Source organism: Myotis daubentonii, chromosome 16 (genome assembly GCF_963259705.1).
Source record: "Myotis daubentonii chromosome 16, mMyoDau2.1, whole genome shotgun sequence".
Classification (NCBI taxonomy): Eukaryota; Metazoa; Chordata; class Mammalia; order Chiroptera; family Vespertilionidae; genus Myotis; species Myotis daubentonii.
In genome coordinates, this window is record NC_081855.1 from 30,049,772 (window position 1) to 30,068,969 (window position 19,198).

Below are 19,198 nucleotides of genomic sequence, written 5' to 3' on the forward strand. Positions count from 1 at the left end.
ACTATTCTCATTCTAAAAGTTAATCTTCCCTTTGTTTTCTAGAGGCATATACTTAGGAAGGTACTTCTCGACTCTTTAAAAAATAACTTTTAAACTGGAAATAATGAATCCCATTTCTTCAAAGAGATTTGGGGAAATCTACTAAGCTCCTCTGAAGAAATAAATCAATCTCAGGCTGCATCCATATATGGAAAAGCACAGACCCCACGGGGATCAGACAGACCAAACAGCGGCCTGACATCTGCTAAACCGGTGTGAGAAAGACGCATCTCTGATGCATTTCTCCTGGGAGGTTTGTATCTGAAATGAGACTAGAAATCACATTCTGTCCAGTAAAGTAAATCTGACAGGCCCCAACAGGGCAATCTACCTGTATTTAATAAATGAAAATGACTAAGCTCATTTCCTGTGCTTACCTTCTTTCTCCCCCACAACCCTTCCTTGTAAGGCTGCACATGATACTTGTTCAGCTTTGGAAAAAGGAATTTGAAATAAAGAGACGATATCAGTTGTTTGTCAAGGCATATGTTTCTTAGGAGGTACATAAAGCAAAATGTGCAAACGGTAAACTCCTGAGGGTAGAATTTCTTTGGCATAGGAAATAACATATGGTAATCATTTCAAATGTTCTTATTGCTTCGTTATATTCATTTAGTCAAAAAAATTATGATGGTGTCCATCTCCAATCTAGAGAAACTGCTCACCTACTCAATGGCCATCCAGGCCATGGCCAAGGATGAGGCCATCATTTGTACCTAGGTCTTCACTCCTTAGCAAGTACTATATATTTACATCGCTACTAAAGAGTCACAGTATTTTCTTATCCATAAAGTAAGAACATTATGTAGAGGGTGTCTGCATTCTGAATTTGTCTCAGTAGATAAAAACGAGGATATTGTTGCAAATGAAGTTCCAGATCATCAACACTGTAAAAATAGCCCAATGACTCTCTACAAACAGATTATCATCATGTTAACCTATGGGATTTTTTTAAATAGTCACTACTGAAAATGAAGATTATAGGTCCCCCTGACCAAACAAACCCAACTAATAATAGATCTTATTTCTTAGGAAGAGATGTCTCAGTTTAAGGGTATTTTGACTGATCATTATCAACAGAGAAACTTTCCCAGAAGTAGTACCATTTGAGATGGGATTGAAGAGTTCCAGAAAATGAGGCAGGAGAGGCTATTCTGCTCAGAGGGCTAGCACAGTAATCCTCGGTGTGTGCTCCCAGGGCCAGCAGCAGCAGCTTCACTTGGGAAGTTGTTGCAAGCGAACCTTACCTCATACTTAGCGGATCCAGAAGGGGTGGGGCCCAGCACTCTGTGTTTGAACAAGCCCTGTAGGTGAATGTTATACACCCCAATACTGAGAAGCACCGGGGCTAAAAATTAGAAATTTGAAAGAAAAATGCTGAGTTTGAAGGACCTCAAGTTCTTCAGTATGGCTGCACTGTAGACTGAGGACGGTGGTCAAGATGGAGGATGAAAACCTAGGAAAGAAGGCCAGATGCATCATGTGGCCTCTTGTGGAGTTGGTGCTGATCAATTAGGATGATGGAGAGCTACTGACATGTTTGTAAGCAGGGGATTAAGAAGAAATGACCTGTTCAAATAACGCCCGGGACAATGTGAGAAACAGACTGAGCGACAGGATGAGGTTGCCCAGTGAAACGACGTCATCACTGGTGAGGAGACTGAAAGATGGCACAGTTACAGAAGACTTTCGGGGGCTGGGAAAGGGCTACCTAACTCCAAGTGAAGATTGGAGGAGGAGGAGGAGGAGGAGGAGGAGGAGGAGGAGGAGGAGGAGGAGGAGGAGGAGACGACGACGACAAAGACCTGTTTTGGCTTCTGTCAGTACAACAAGACTCACATTATAGCTGTCAGAGCCCATATGATAAATAGCTTGAGTTTGAAAACCCAGATGTACCAAAGGAAGTTGCCTAGTATTCGCCAATTATCAGAAGAACTCCCTGCGTCGGACTCATTTTGATTGTGTACTGAGAAAGCCCACTGGACGTTAAGCTACCACCGTAAACAAGTCCGGAGGTAGGGGTGCGGGGAAGATGGCATGCCTGAGGGGGTTCTCCAGGACAGTCACTTGAAGCCTGGGATGCGCTAATAGCTTCACCTTCACTTGCTCCCTCCGATCGCTGGGGGGTTGAAGTTGAAGGGAGGACTCACCTGTTCTCAACTAAAGCACTTAGCTTTGAGAGGACAGGCTAAGACTTCAGAAAGAGTATGTTTCTAACGCTTAGGCGCACAGGCGCATGGACTGTGTACCCAACGCCGACCCCTGCGCCCCCAGTGGCGGAGAACAATGTCTCTCTTCCGGCTGCCTTTGCGCTGGCACCTCGCACCACAGATGTGGGTTTTTTCCATCCACCTTTCACCTGGAGGCCCTCGGCCCTTCTCCCCACTTCTTTGTGACGTGGGGAGCCCAGGCGGAGCCCCAGGGCTGGCTGGCGGGTCACAAAGGCAGGCGCAAACGCAGGCGCGCTCAGTGCCGGGGGCACTTCAGACTGGCTTGGGCTCAGGTCCTGATGCTCCAACCCCAAGGACCCCCAGACGCAAGTCCTGACACCTCCATCCTCCACGATGGCCAGCCAGTTGTGCCTCCCTGCCGCCCGGCGCCTCGCGTCCTTGAAACCCTTAATGGCCCCGTTCCGCGATGTCCAGGTGGGCGTCTGCGTGGCGATCCAGCGCAGCGACGGGCGGATCCACCTCGCTGTCGTCACGGAGTTCAAACGAGAAAACACTTGGGTCACGGTGGAGTGGGTGGAAGAAGGCGTCAAAAAAGGCAAGAAGATTGATCTGGAGACGATATTCCTCCTGAACCCATCGCTGACCTCGGCAGAGCAGGCCACGCGGTCCAGGTCGCTGTCCTCCTTGTCTCTCGCGCCCTCTACAGCCATCGGGGACCAAAGCGTGGCCACGCGGTGGATCGCCAGGATCCCCCCGAAAAACGAGACCCCCTCCGGGGACAGCCTGGCTGTGACGGTCCCCGGCAGCCCTTGCCTGGTGAAGTGGAAAAAGTCCCCCTGCCTGCGGAGCATTGAGAAGCTGCAGAAGCAGCGGGAGACGCGCCGCCAGCTGCAGGTGGCGATCCGAGCCCAGCGCGCCCTGGATGTGCACGCGGGAAACCCCCACCACGAGGTCATGCGCATGATCGAGGAGTACCGCCGGCGCCTGGACCGCAGCGAGGTGTCCCGCCTGGGCCCGCCGCGGGGGGACCGGCGCATCTGCGTCTGCGTACGGAAGCGGCCCCTCAACCAGCACGAGGCCGCCATGAAGGACCTGGACATCATCACCATCCCCTCGGCCCACATGGTCCTGGTGCACGAGTCCAAGCAGAAGGTGGACCTCACTCGCTACCTGGAGAACCAGACCTTCTGCTTCGACCACGCCTTCGACGACACGGCCTCCAACGAGCTGGTGTACAAGTTCACGGCCCAGCCGCTGGTGGAGTCGGTCTTCCGCCGGGGCATGGCCACCTGCTTTGCCTACGGGCAGACGGGCAGCGGGAAAACGCACACGATGGGCGGGGCCTTCCTGGGAAAGGCCCAGAGCTGTTCCAAAGGCATCTACGCCCTGGCGGCGCAGGACGTCTTCTCCCTGCTCCACACCCCCGCCTACGAGAAGCTGGGCCTCAAAGTCTATGGCACGTTCTTTGAGATTTACGGGGGCAAGGTGTTCGATTTGCTCAACTGCAAGAAGCAGCTGCAGGTCCTGGAGGATGGCAGTCAGCAAGTCCACGTGGTCGGGCTGCAGGAGCAGGAGGTGTGTTGTGTGGAGGACCTGCTGAACCTGGTGGAGCGAGGCAACAGCTGCCGGACATCTGGGCAGACGTCCGTCAATGCCCACTCTTCCAGGAGCCACGCCGTGCTCCAGATCATCCTCAAGTCCCGAGGGGCCCTGCACGGCAAGTTTTCTCTCGTCGACTTGGCTGGGAACGAAAGGGGAGCCGATACTGCCAAGGCCAACAGGAAGAGGCAGCTGGAAGGGGCGGACATTAACAAGAGTCTCCTGGCGCTCAAGGAGTGCATCCGGGCTTTGGGGCAGAACAAGTCTCACACCCCATTCCGAGCCAGCAAACTCACCCAAGTGCTCCGCGACTCCTTTATCGGGCAGAACTCCTCCACGTGCATGATTGCTACTATCTCTCCCGGGATGTCCTCCTGCGAAAACACCCTCAACACTTTAAGATACGCAAATCGAGTGAAAGAATTGACTCTAGATTTCAGGCCCCCCCAGAGCTGTCTGTCTCCGGTTGGACATGAGGTGCCCAAGATGTTGGAGAATCACATCAGAAATCCAGAAATGTCCCTTCAGAGGGAGGAACTTATGAAAACACCACCGCCTATGCAGACTGAGAAGGAGGAAGAGACTAGAGAAATGGAAACTTTATCCACTCCATTGATGGAGAAAACCATGACTTCATGGAAGGAACCCAGCCAGTGGCCAGGGAACAACATCCAGGAGACAGCCGATGGGGTAAACTATGACGTTCATTTTTGCATTGTCCAGTTATTGTCCACTTTGGAGCAGAAAATAGGTATTCTGACTGGAATTCAAAAGAAACTGAAATTATTGCGAGCTGACCTCCAACAGAAGAGAAAGGTAGAGTGAAGCCAATGGCATCAGATCAGATCTGAAATCATGGGTACGGTGCTGTGGTTGCTACCTTTCTTATAAATAAAAAAATTGCCTAAATCATCTAGATATAAAGAAAGCTGAAATCTTCCTCTTATTTCTATAGTTTGTTATCATACTGTATGTAGGGCAGTGGTTGTCAACTGGGAAACATTTCGCCTCCTGGGGACTTTTGGCAATGTCTGAAAACATTTTCAGATGCCAAAACCGTGTATGAAGGGAGTGGTGATACTGGTATATAGTGGGCAGAGGGCCAAGGATACTGTTCAGCATCCTACAATGAACCAGACATCCTCCAGCAACAAATAGTCATCTGGTTAAAAACTTCAATAGTTGTTAAGTTAAGAAACCCTACCGTGAAAGAACCTAGCTCTGAGCAGGGCAGCCACCCCAGATTGGTGGCTAGGAAGACAAAGTACTGTAGATTCAAGGGGTGAGACTCAGAATACAACAAGGGGGGGCACAATGCAGTATATCTAAGGATAACACTTGTGAGGAATTTTTGTTCAGAGGCTCTGTGTAAGACCCTAGAATTGAGAGGGATGTTTATTTTTCATTTTGCTTTGAAATGGAAAAGTACTGTACATCCTTAGAGTGATAAAATGTGTGTGTGTGTGTGTGTGTGTGTGTGTGTCATAGGCATTGGCTTTGTTGGCTATGGTGTCTGCAAGCTTTTTCCCCACTATACTCCTTATCAAATTATGTGTTTGCATGAGTCACATAAAAAGCCTTCGCCCATCAAATTAATGTAGGGAACAAGTCAGCAAAGCCATAGCAGAAGGTCTGACCTGAAGTGAAATACATCCTATAAAAGCCTCAGGGGGAATGTGAGAAATATCAGTGCCTGAGATCAATTCAATCAGGAGCATATTTTCTTTATTTAGGGATCACAGAGTCTATCCTTTCACAAACAAAAAGGATTAATCTGATATGTAAATATGATAACCTAATACACATCTACCGTAAGCAAACATTTTTATTTATAAAATGCCATAATAAAATAATGAAGGGTCTTTTGGTTCCAAGTCTAGCAGTTCTAAACCTTTTAAGAATAAAATGGAATGATTGGCAAACAAAGTGTAGGGCAGGTTGGGGAAATTTGGGGACATAGAAAACAGAATTCCAATACTGTTACTACCTTTGGTAGACATTGCCTACTATTTTTCAATTTTTTTAAAATATATATTTTATTGACTTTTTAGAGAGGAAGGGAGAGAGATAGAGAGTTAGAAACATCGATGAGAGAGAAACATCGATCAGCTGCCTCCTGCACATCTCCCACTGGGGATGTGCCCACAACCCAGGTACATGCCCCTGACCAGAATCGAACCTGGGATCCCCCAGTCCGCAGGCTGACGCTCTATCCACTGAGCCAAACCGGTTTTGGCAATTTTTCATTTTTTTTTTTTAAGTTGCAAAGGCCTTACTGACATTGGGAATTCTGACACATAACTATCGTGGAGTAAGTAGAATAGTAATGTCCGAGGCAAAAGCTATCGTTGTAAAGCAATCAGGATCATCAGGAACATTCGATCTTTAGTGACTAGCCAATATTATGGCCTCTAAATATTTTCCTCTGTTGGTTTATCTATGCAGGTGAAGTTATGTATTATTATTATTAAAGCAAACAAAACTCTGAAAATCTGTCCTTTAGCATGAGATGACCTTCCTTTCAAAATGAGACATTTTTTTATTTTTTAAATTAAATTTATTGGGGTGACATTCTTTAATAGATCATCTAGGCTTCAGTGTACATTTCTATGCTACATAATCTGTATATTGCATTGTGTGCCCATCACCCAAAGTCAAATCATCCTCTGTCCACCATATTTTTGACCCCCCTTTACTATTTTCTACCCCATTCTCTGAGATGTTTTTTAATCTGTTATTTTTTATGCAATTAAAAAGTATGGGGTTACTAATCTTACCTAGGTTCCAGCCCCATTTCTATTATATAAATATCTGTAATTTTAGGCAAGTAATTAAGCACCACTGAGCTCTTTCTTCTATATGAACCACAATAATTATGGCATCTCCTTCAAAAGATTGGAAGGTCTATTTAGTTTCTCTCTCTTTCTCTCCCATCTGTTATGCCAATGGCTAGTGCTTATTTATTATTTGTTGTTATTGTCATTGTCCTGTTGTTCCACTACTACCTTCACCTTTGCCATACTCTCTACCACCACTCCTGTTATACACACAAGTTTGTAGCTTATTAGGAGTTTCAACAATCTGATATTAATAACACCATTTTTGGTATTTTATTTTTAACACTAGAAAGACTGAAATTTAGTATATACCTATATTGCCCAAAAGCAGTCAAAATGACTGCATTGTGAAAGAATAATATCAGAGCACTCTTCACTTATGTTCCTTAGCTTTTCCAATAACTCACTTCTATTCGACATTTCTTTCATGAATTTAGGCCGCAAAAGAAATAAAATAAACAACTTATTAGAACAAGTATCACTGCATAAATATTCGAATAACAAGTACTAGTTTAGCTTATTGAGCAACTGCAACTTATCAAGTATCGACAATTTATCATGTACTTGTATGTTATCATGTGACGGTAATCGAAAAAAAATGAAAACTGTTATTTCAATACAGAGCCGAACTGGTCATATAAGAAATTTACTCAATTCAATAATAAGAGTCATAATTTCCCCAAGCAGTCAAAATGACTGCTTTTGGGCAATATAGGTATAACACACACATATATATATATATATATATATATATATATATATATATATATATATATATATATATACCGGAAATGAAGGAGGGGGAGGTAACTACAATTATTAATAAACGCATTTATATGTTGTACAAAAAGTCACAAAATTCTAAGACATTGTGTCCTTATATACATAATTGTTTTTCTAATTGAAATTAAAAAGCAGTCAAAATGACTTCCTTGGGCAATCTAGTGTTAATAAAGTGTAGCACACAGTGAAGTATACAAATCTTAACTATAATCATTCCATGAATGTTTGCAAAGTGAATGCACATCTGTAACCACCACATATATTAAGATATAGAACATAACCAGTGTCCCAGAAGCTGCATTCCTTCCTCATTTTACTCATCAGTCCCTGCATCACGGGTAAGGCCTATTCTAACTGAACCACAGTTCTGGTTACCCTTAATTTTTGAGGATAACATGTCTGACATCTTAATTGAAATGCTCCACCTTCACAGGAACTTGCCTTACCCAAACTATGAGCTTGCTAAATGATCTGCTAAGGGTTTTTTTTTATGTTTTTTAATTGATTTTTAAGAGTGAGAGGAAGGGATAGGGAGAGAAAAATAGAAGCATCGATTGGCTGCCTCCTGCACGGCCCTATGGGGATAGAACCTGCAACCTGGGCGAGTGCCCTGACTGGGAATCAAACCAGTGCCCTCTTGGTGCATGGTTCAATACTCAACCACTTAGCCACACCAGCCAGGCTATCTGGTAAGTTTGTAAGCTCTTTTCAATAGCTTTATGTTTGTTTTGTTTTTTATCCCTTTTAGAATATTGTTTAGCTTTAGAGTTAGCAAATGCTTAAAGAATAATTTGCACACAGAATGTATGTCTCACTTTTCTATGGTCCGCTTTTCTGCAAAATCAGTCCTGTTGGCTAGTAGGCCTGGAACTTCAATTTGGGACTCCTATGAGACCATGTTCCTGAGGCTCCGCTAATATTTACTTGGCTACTGCTTTGTTTGGACATATTGTTCACACACAAGAGTCAGCCTTGGGGGAAAAACAGGAGTGAATATAATGACAGTGTCAAAGTAATTCTCTTTTTCTCTGGGATATTTTATTTTTTTAACAGCTTTTAGTATATTAACAGAGTTGTGCACTCATCACCACAATCAATTTTAAAACATTTCATTAGCCCAGAAAGAAATCCTATACCCTTTAGGCATTGTCCTTTAATCCCCTAGCCCCCAACCCTAAGCAATCACTAATTCACTTTTTGTTGCTATAGCTCTCTGCAATTTTGACCCTTTATATCCTGACTGCATTTTTGTTCTTTGGCACCTTCCTAAAGAGAAGTATCTTACTAAGAAGTATATCCTTAGTAACATAGCTCATTACCCTATCTTGATAATAATATATTTGTTGGCATAAATAACATAATGATTTATGTATTTCATACATGACTTTGAAGACAATCTATATATCAATAAAATTTCTTATAATGTGTTCTAATCAATCTCACCCAAATTAAGGAGATTTTTATTCTATGTTGAAATTTAACAAGTAAGGGAGAGCAGCATATCAACATAGGTAACTAATGGTACCCGTTGTTGGAAAGCAGAAATAGAGATGACAAGACAATGTTGAATGCCACCTGGAGGGATATATGTTCGTTTTTAGTGGGTTTTTATTTAGTTTTTGCTTGTCTGTTTGCAGGTTTTGGAAATTGAGGAAAGTTATAAAAATGAACAGAAAGTCTTGAGAGCAATTTAACTCCAATTTTTCTCAATTCTTTCTTTGGAAAGGCTGTGTAAATAAATTTGTTTATGTTTGTATGTGTATGTGTATATACACACACAATTTTACATACATAGTTATATGTTTTTCTTATGTATTCTGACATCCACATCTGCATAACACAATCTAAAATCTCTCCTTTAGTTAAAAAAAATGCTGGGTTGCTAACTAGTCTTAGTGTAATTGCTTCTATTGAGCTGTCATTCTTCCTTAACAAGTCCACGTGAATATTTCCACTGACGTTAATTTTTTCTGAGGATATACATGGTACTTGAAATGATCTCAAAACACATAGCATTAAATTTAATAGGAACATTAGAAAATCAGACATTATGTAAATGGAAGTCTCAGAAAATAATTAATCGGGGTCCACTAAAAGAGGATTGTTGACAGTTCACACAGATGCCCTGAAGTTTAAAAGGAAAATGTAAAGTAAATTAATGCTCTAACAAGATTATTCAGAAAATGTCAGAGCTTCTAAAATGAGAAAAATAAATACTTTCAGTACCTTGGAAACATTCATTTACACACAAAAAGTTGACATGAAAATTATACTCTATGCTTATCTGTTAATTAAAGCAGCTTTTCTCCATTTCTGTAGTGGACAAACTCATTTTGAATTGTTGCATGAACCTGCAATTAATAAAACTGCTTTTGAAATACTGAACTTAAGGTGTCATGATTTCAAATTATCCTTTCCACAATTAGTCTGTGACACTAAGGTTTTATACTATTATTCTATTACTTTCTTTAGTGAAATTATTCTCAACAGTATACATAATAAAACAGTATGTGAGTCCTAGATAAATATTTATGTGCAGGATAAAAGAATGAATAAATTATTTTTCTTTGCAATTTGATTACTGATTTAGAATATCTGTTTAATAGCAGAAACACAGTGTGTAGCATGTACTGTTTAAGAAAGATGTCCAGATTGCCTGTTATTAAAAGTGTAGAATATTATCTTCAAAGCAAACCTGTCATTTACTAAGCATTTGTACAATTCCTTTTAGTCTTCAAAAGATCAACTGCTGATAGAAAACCTTAACACATCATTTTTCTGCAATGTGATTTTTTTTCTATTCAAGGCATTTCCTTTCTAAGCTTAAATAAAAATAGTTTCAGAAATTAATAGAAAAAATATAGACAGGGGATTTTAATGGCTTAAAGAAGATATTGAACCAATCAACAATTGAAGATAAAAAGCTAGGCAGACCCAGACAGCCTCCTGTACTTGGGTATTTGAGGGGGTCATGAACTTGAGGAAAGCCAACTACCAATGGTAAGTAGAATACAAAGGTTTGAATGGTAACAGAGAAAATGAATGAAATAATCAAGAAGGGGGAAGAATGGGAGAAATACTCAAATCAACAAGCACAGAGTTTTACTCTGAAATAATTGAAAATAAAAGTTTTGATATGGTGCCAGTTAATATGCCATGCTTAGGTGTATCATAAGGTCTGTAAGGACCAAAAGGAGACCACACTGGGCCACACCAGGGAATTTGAATTGTTAATCTTATGCCCTCTGGACATGGAGTAAAATGCCAGACTTAGAGTAAAATATTTTGTAATTGCTTTAGTGTTGCCTCCTAGTAGCTATGTGACATCAAACAAGCAATTTGACCCTCTGTATCTTTTATTATTTTCAAATCTGTTTTTAAAAAGTCTAAAATGACAACACTAATCTCACAGAATGATTTGGGAAATCAACATAAAAAGTCTCAATAAAGTAAAATTGTGTTGGTAACCTTTTGTGCTAAAGTTAGTTACCTGGGTATATAATTGCCCCTGCCTTTAAGGAGCGTATCACTTAAATGAGGAGACAAAGCCTTGCACTGCTAGAAATATATTTTAAAAATATGCTTGCCTGGCTGTTGTGGCTCAGTGGTTGAGCATGGACCTATGAACCAAGAGGTCACAGTTTGATTCCTGGTCAGAGCATGTGCACAAGTTGAGGGCTTGATCCCTAGTGGGGGGCATGCAGGAGGCAGACGATCAATGATTCTTTCTCATCATTGATGTTTCTGTCTCCCTCTCCCTTCCTCTCTGAAATCAATAAAAATATATATTTTTAAAATGTGCTATCCTGCTATCAGAACTGCTATGGGACAGTTGAAGTCCATGATTAGTTTATCCAAAGGGACAGGCAAACATTTCAGGAAACAAACAAACAAACAAACAAAACAAAAAAACTGATCCATCCCTCAGTTTGAAATGATGATGGAGCAACCAGTAGACCAAAAATAGATGGACAGACATTCAAAGAAGTAAGAAGGCTAAATTCTTTGGTGTACGTAAAGAAAAATCAGCCAGAAGTTGGCTCAATGTTGTCTTTCTCAATAAAATTTAGGCGCCTTGAGGGTAGGGATAATGTCTTATTCGGTGTATCAGAATCTCACATGATCCCTGACAATTTACAGCTTGCCAACACTCACGTGGGGACATTTATATTTTCCGATCCATTTCACTTAGCTACAGTAGGAGGAAGAGTACAATTGTCTTTGTTTGAAATTTTTAAGATCTATTTTGAGAAGTCATTCTGCAATGGCAGAAACTGAAATTTTCCCATGGGCACTTGTCACCGGAGAATGCCTAGTCTTTCACAGTTGCCTGTGTTGGCAAAACAGTTGATCTAAGGAAGGGGTCATATCTTCAGTTGGCATGCACCTGGCCGGGGCTGTCCAACCTGACCTTTAGCAAGAAACTCCACGGCACACCTGCTCCCAGTCCTCTGGCAGTCAGTAAAGGACTGAGGGAAGAGATGATCTTATTCTCACTGACTCCTGTGTCTCCAGGATCTAAAATGGCGCCTGGTACACAGAGGAAAATAAATAATTGCTGCATGATGAGTTGTACAGAAGGTAGCTCAAATATTCCCCATCAACACCATCATTTAGAAAAACATTCAGAGACAAAAGTGCCAGAGGCAGAAATCTGAGACCATGAATATTTAAGGGGCCAAGATAGTGAAAAATTGTTAGTGAAGGACAGGTGAGAAAAGTAGAAGAAAAAAAATGGGCGGTGGGAGGGGAAGTAGTGCAGAAACTATAGGAGGGGAGAATTTAAAGGGAGAGAGCAGTTTAATATGTTAAAAAAGCAGTTATTGGATAAAAGAAAGGTGTCAGAGCAGGTGGCTGACTTTTGACAATGTTTAGTCAGTAATAACATTTCAGAGGTCCACTTGAGTGGAATGCCTGCTCCAGAAGTCATTGTCAAGGGGCTGAGGCGTCAACGAGCAGCCTGGATACCAAGTAAGAATGGGCTTCCAAAATCCTAAACCACTTTGCAAATGTGCGTGAGATTCAGGGGCTGGCTGTTGCTCATTCACTAAACCTTCTGAATGCTTCTTTTCGAGATCAGACACACACTTTTTGAGGTTCTAGCAGAGTAGGTAACAATCAATGGAGAACTTAAGGAAACAGATGTTAAATTGTAACAGCCTTCTTTTACCTTCACCTAATCTTCTTCCATACATGCTTCCTCGGGTATAAGAAAAATAGACACTATCTTAAAATACTGTCACATCCACTATTTTTGCTAGGTCATCTTCTGGCTGGCAATAGCTTAGCAACTTTACTTAAATTAATCAGAAGTTAGCTTCCTCATTACTTCTGATTCATTTAAGCAAATGGTATAAATTTGATGATGGAGTTAACTCCAACCATGAGATTTGGAGTGCCCTCCATCACTGGGCCACCCCTCAGAGGTGGACTCAAATGCATTACTCTCCATATCCTTTCTCGGCTTCTTTATCACTGTTTTCCACTTTGCATAGGTTTTCTGTCAATTGGGTTAGCTTACTCAATATTACATGGACTTAAAATATAATTAATCACACCCTGAGAGGTTTCTTTCTCCAACCTGAGCCCATACTCCTCAAATAACCTGACTCTAATTCTTCTTGCCATGACACCTATTTGTCAAAACATTGATATAAAGGTGTAAGAATGAGCAGTTTTATATTGGTTATATTAAAATGATTCAGAAAGTAATGAGTTGAGAATATTAATTTGTGTGTGTGTGTTTTTTTAGGGAAAACACTAACATTAATATTTAAAAGGTGCCACCACCATTTGAGTTTTTTCTACCAGAACCGTGTAATTTATCTGTTTAGTGCAAGGATTGTTTATGAAGAAAATAATCAAATGAAAGAATTTCATAGTTATTTTTATTGGCAAAACAGTGACATCTATTGTTCAATGTTATATAAAATGGAATTTAAAAATCCAAAGCAATGCCATCTTTTGTGTGTGTGTGTGTGTGTGTGTGTGTGAGAGAGAGAGATTAGCTTCAGAATAATGATAACTCTCTTAAATCTATTGTTTCAAAAAACAATAGAAACCAAAACCCTGATGTGATTTCAAAGAACTCCTGAGAGTGGTTCAATCTAGATTTTGAGATGCTTTGTTCCCTAGAAGCTCTAGGGGTTGCTGGTGGGGAAGGGAAAATTGGAGACCATAGCTCATTGGTAACTGGTGTCTTGGATCCTGAAAGCAGTATTTTCTTCTACCATCAAAATATTGTCCTTTTAAATAAATTTCTAAAATAATAAAAATGATCAAACCGATCATCATTTTGCAAGGAAAATCAGCCTTTGAAAATGAAAGACTTAAAAAAAGAGTAATTTTAGAGGATAACAATAAAACAAGCTTTTGTTTCATCTCCTAGCTCTCTTGAAGCTCTCTTCTTTAAATTAAAATATAGGCAACCTACACAATCAATTGTTCAATGAATATTTTTGAGCTTATATTACATGGCAGCACTCAGCTGAGTGTTCATTGGCCCCTCACAGCCTTTTTCAAAAAATAACACAGAAGCCTTAGCTTATCTCTCTCCCCACCCCCCAACCCCATTTCTCTTTCTATTTCTCTTTTTTTTTTCTCTCTCTCTCTCCCTCTCTCTCACACAGGCACATACACTGCCCCTGGAATTTCCCACATTCTGTTCTGGAAAACTCTCACCTAAAATTTTCATATGAATGACAGGCACACCCCTGAAAAGTCTTCTCAGAGTTCCAAATCTGAAGTAGTTACCCTAATATGTGTTCTTACAGCATCATCAAAAACACTTATTAACCTCTAATTTTTCTTTCTTCTTATAATTTATTCCCTACTATAGAACTGTGACCTACATTAGAGGATAGGAACCATGTCATGAAATATTTTCAAGTTTTTATTATGTACTAGAGGCCCAATGCATGAAAATCAATGTACTGGAGGGGGGTTCCCTCAGCCCGGCCTGCCCCCTCTCACAGTCCGGGAGCCCTCAGGGGTGGGAGGCGATCCTACGATCAGGGGAAGGCAACGCCCCATCACACCTCTGCTGCTGCCACTGCTGGCAGCGCAAGCCTCGGCTGGCTCTAGTTACCTGAGCCTTGGGAGGCCCTGTGCAGCTGGGAAGCCGTAATCCGAGGTTTGCCTGCACCTTGGGTTGGCCCTGGGCATCTGGGGGCTGAGGGGCCTGGGGGTCTCCAGAGGCAGGCATGCAAGTGGCTGGGCCCACCTGAGGCCAGGCCCTGCAGGGCTGAGGGGACTGGGCACCACCATCTTGTGGCTGTGAGCGCCGCCATCTTTGAGGGTTGGCAGTCAATTAGTATATTCCCTCCTTATTGGCTGTGGGTGCGGCCATCTTTGAGACAGTATGAGGGTCAATTAGCATATTCCCACTTTATTAGATAGGATTTGCCTTTTTCTAAAGGTATAAAGTTACCTACAGATGCATCTTACATAATTTGAATTTGTACATATAGTCTCCTATTTAAAGCTAGTAAGATATAAATATTATTTAAAATTTCACTGCTACAAGTTATACTTTAAGTTATGGTAAATTTTAGATTGAAAATAAATGTTATGGGTTCTTTCATAAATTTTCATATTCTAATAATATCTGTGTCCATGTAGACAATTCCCAAATCCTTACACATTATTCTGTCCACAAATAACTGTGAAAACATGATGGTTGTCTTTTAAAAAGATAAATAATCGGGAGTAGTTTTTATTCATAAGCACATTTAAGATCATTAAAAACAAGGATTTTGCTTTTAGGTCAATCATTTTCTGGAGCTAACAACAAAAGAGGTAAAACTGGAGGCCATCGTATCTCCTTCTGGGCTTTTCCTTATTGTATGTAAGACAAAGGAAGGGAAACTTAGCTAATCAATCTTCTACACCAAAATTATGCTTCTAAAACAAGTAACTAATTGAATGGATTTTTTAAAAGCCATTTGGTGTGAAAACAACTGTTGTTTCAACCGAATGCTTTATATTTTAATTGTTTGTTTTTGAGTCATTAAACACATGCTGATTGACCATCTTAACAATCAAATTAACAAAAACAGTTGCAAATGTTAGCTTATGCTTAATGTGTCTCTTTTTACCCAGCTTAAATTCACACCTACTGGAGAACTGCAAGCTGGTTCTCAGATTTTGTCAATGAAAGTACATTCTAACTTTGACTGATAGTCGGATATTGTAATGCAATGTAGTGATTGCCATACCACATTAGCAAGATTATCTTAACACATTGGGCGGATCATGAGCATTCTCATATTACACAGTGTTTTACATAAATGTTAAAAGCACGCCTTAAAATTAAATGCCCATTGCAGTTTGAAGTTATTTATTACATGTTCTTACATGTCATGAATATCTTTTTAAAGTATGATACTTTGTAAAACATTTTTTGTACTCGTTCAATAGAAACTTATCTGGCCACTGAGTAAAGCTAGTAATAAAACTACTGGTGTGCAATGGGTTAAGAAGACAATATTGGTATGGAGAATATATGATCAAAATTATAGAGTACATCTATTTTTTAGGCCTGGTGCAGCTGCTCAGTTTTCCATTACAGATGCAAGAAAACAAGTATCCTCACACTTTCTGTCTGACTGTGGCTGCCAAGATCAAAGGGGAGGATACAGAGAAGAACATGGTAACACAGGGAAAAGCATGGAGAGAGAATTTTTGCAACTCAAGAATAGCCTCATAAACAGTAAAGACCATGTTTTATGCTAAAAATAAGAATCTAAAATTTGAGTTTAGTAAAGCCCTAGCTGGTTTGGCTCAGTGTGTAGAGCATCCTCTGTAGACTGAAGGGTCCCAGGTTCTATTGTGGTCAAGGGCATGTGCCTTGGTTGCAGGATCCATCCCTGACCCTGGTTGGGGTGAGCATTCTGGAGGCAACCAATGGATGTGTCTCTCTCACATCAATGTTTCTCTCTTTCTGTCTCTCCCCCTTCCTTCCACTCTCTCTAAAAACCAATGGAAAAATATCTTCGGGTGAGGATTAACAAAGCAGATGAGCTGCCATTTTGTTCCTCTGTTATATGCCAGCAGGGTTGGTATAATAGCCTCATCTAAAATCACTCAAATCCAGCCCAAGCTGGTTTGGTTCAGTGGATGCAGGGTCAGCCTGGGGACTGAAGGGTCCCAGGTTGGATTCTGGTCAAGGGCACATGCCCAGGTTGCCGGCTCGATCCCCAGTAGGGGGCGTGCAGGAGGCAGCCAATCAATGAGTCCCTCTCAACATTGATGTTTCTATCTCTCTCTCACTCTCCCTTCCTCTCTAAAATCAATAAAATTATTTTTAAAAAATAAAAATAAAATCACTCAAATTCAAATAATTTTGAACGGAGATGCTGGTCAAGCCAAAATACATGGAGAACGGGGTTTATCTGTGGGTCTGAATTTGAGTTTAGAATCCCTCCATTAAGCAAGTGCTTTGAGGAACCATAAATCTTACTCCATCCAAACACAAGCTATAGTTTATTTTCAAAGCACATGAGGTATTTTTCAGTTTGGGGTATTAGTGAGAATCATAACCAAAAATAAAAGTCCTTAAATCCTTTAACATTGTTCTAATTCCTGTCCAAAGGAGTCCACTCTGACTAGAGGAGTGATTCTCAGTCCCATGATGCTCAATGTCTTTTTTCACAACATTTTTCTCTAACACCACCTCCATTATCCTGGAATGAATTCATGAGATACTGCTGAGTACCAACACATGCAAGTTATAAAATCAATACAAAGCCCTACGTATAACATAAAGGAGAAAGAAAAGTAAGTTATAATTAAATAGCTTGTATTTCTGTTTGAATGCTTGGATATGAATATACTAGAAGACTGAATTAAATAGTTGATACTTCCACCTATATATTAGATGGCTTTCCCTATGTCAGCAACAAATGAAGATCAGTAAACTTCTGGGTATCAGTGACCTTAATTTCAAAAGTACTTTGTTCTCAATAAAATATTTTCCACAAAAGCAAACAATTTTTGGTATAAATTTTCAAAAATATAAATAAAGCATATTGTCCCCTGGGTTTTCACAATTGTTGATTGTCTGGGGAATGCAATATACATAAAAGGTAAGCAAAAAAATCTAGATTAAAAAAATCTGGATTTATGTGCAAAAATGATTTAGTTTCTGGGCTCAGATAGTTATTAAAACATTGTTAATATACATGATTGACTGTTAGAGGACATTTGAAAGTCATATAGAACATAAAAACATTCATTATGCTCACTATCTCTTGCATTAAAGGGTTCTAGCATATATGGTCCCTCCCTACTAAATATTAGTGGAACTTCCTAATTATTGTGATAGCCCAGAGTTTTCCAGAAAGTACCAAATTGCTCCCTAAGAAGCAGTACTTTCTTTTTTAGAAGCAATGTCCTAAAATCATCATAAAGTCAGAAGCCAGATAATTAAATTAGCAAAAAATGTTGTGTGAACCAAATGAAATATACCTCACTTTTTTCAAATGACAGCTAACATGGTATCGGGGAGAAAGTACAATTTTGAAATCGGCAACAACCATGGCAGGCCAGCCTCAAGCAAAGGGCAAAATAATTATTTATTATCTATGAAGTGCTCTGTCAATCACCTCAGGCTGACAAAGAGGTAAACTAAAATAATCATTAAGACCGTGGCTATCATACTTGTGGTTTTTAATAAAAGGTCAAGATGAATTAGGCCAGTGGTTGGCAAACCACGGCTCGCGAGCCACATGCGGCTCTTTGGCCCCTTGAGTGTGGCTTTTCCACAAAATACGACGTGTGGGCACGTGCAGTGCGATTGAAACTTCGTGGCCCATGCGCAGAAGTCAGTTCTCAGAAAGGAGATAGAGGAAACAAGTATACAAGACGAGTGTGGATGGGAGAGTTGGAAGGGGTCAACCTCAGCAAACGTACCTCAATCAGATTGAGGACATTTTTAGCAAAGGCCAGCTTAGGAGGACCCTAATTAAGTTAATAACAATGTACCTACCTGTATAGTTTAAATTTAAAAAACGTGGCTCTCAAAAGAAATTTCAATCGTTGTACTGTTGATATTTGGCTCTGTTGACTAATGAGTTTGCCGACCACTGAATTAGGCCAATGCCTTTCATCTATTCAAGCATTTCGTTGTCTTTGCATGTGCCAATTTCTTCGATCCAGAGGTCATCAAATATCCGTTTTACTGAGACTGTGATGACTTAATGGTATAGGTGGATTTTAGAGAAAAGAATATTCAAATTTAAAGTCCTGAAGACATTAGCCGGTGATAATCACACCATCAATTTTTATGTGAACACAGGACTAGAAATCAAAATGAAGCTCAGATTTTTAAAACAACTTCCAGATGACAGGCTCTGACATTGTCTTTTAAGTTAAATGTTAAATAAATATCTATTTTAAGTCATTTATTCCATTAAAGAATTTTGAGCAAATAGCAAAAATATCTTTCTAAAATATGTTTCGTGATAAGTTCTGGAAAATTTGAAGCAATACTCTGTTTTTAAAATCTTAATAAAATTATTTTCATCAAATGTCAATAAAAGTACAAGAAAATATAAAAAAATCTAATTGTGTTTACTAAATGTTATAGGGAAAGGCATGAATGTATTCTCAAATCATATTTCTAGCAAAAACAGACCAACATTGTTGGATCGAACAAAATTACAAGAAAAGTGTTAAAAGCTAAGGGAGTAAAAAACATACCTAATCTAATTGTTGGGCTAATAAAACTCAATAGTCATAGAATATAAAAAAAAACACATGAATTTGACC

General features: G+C 40.2%; 1 protein-coding gene across 1 annotated transcript; it reads left to right on the top strand.

The window, feature by feature from the left end:
• The first annotated feature begins 2,603 nt into the window (after positions 1-2,603).
• KIF2B (kinesin family member 2B) lies at positions 2,604-4,634 on the top strand. Its single transcript, XM_059668254.1, has one exon. The coding sequence runs from the start codon at positions 2,604-2,606 to the stop codon at positions 4,632-4,634; it is 2,031 nt and encodes a 676-aa protein (XP_059524237.1).
• The last annotated feature ends 14,564 nt before the right edge of the window (positions 4,635-19,198 follow it).

Bases quoted from the DNA above. Each gene is read 5' to 3' on its own strand.
- KIF2B (XM_059668254.1), top strand. From the start codon at position 2,604: ATGGCCAGCCAGTTGTGCCTCCCTGCCGCCCGGCGCCTCGCGTCCTTG.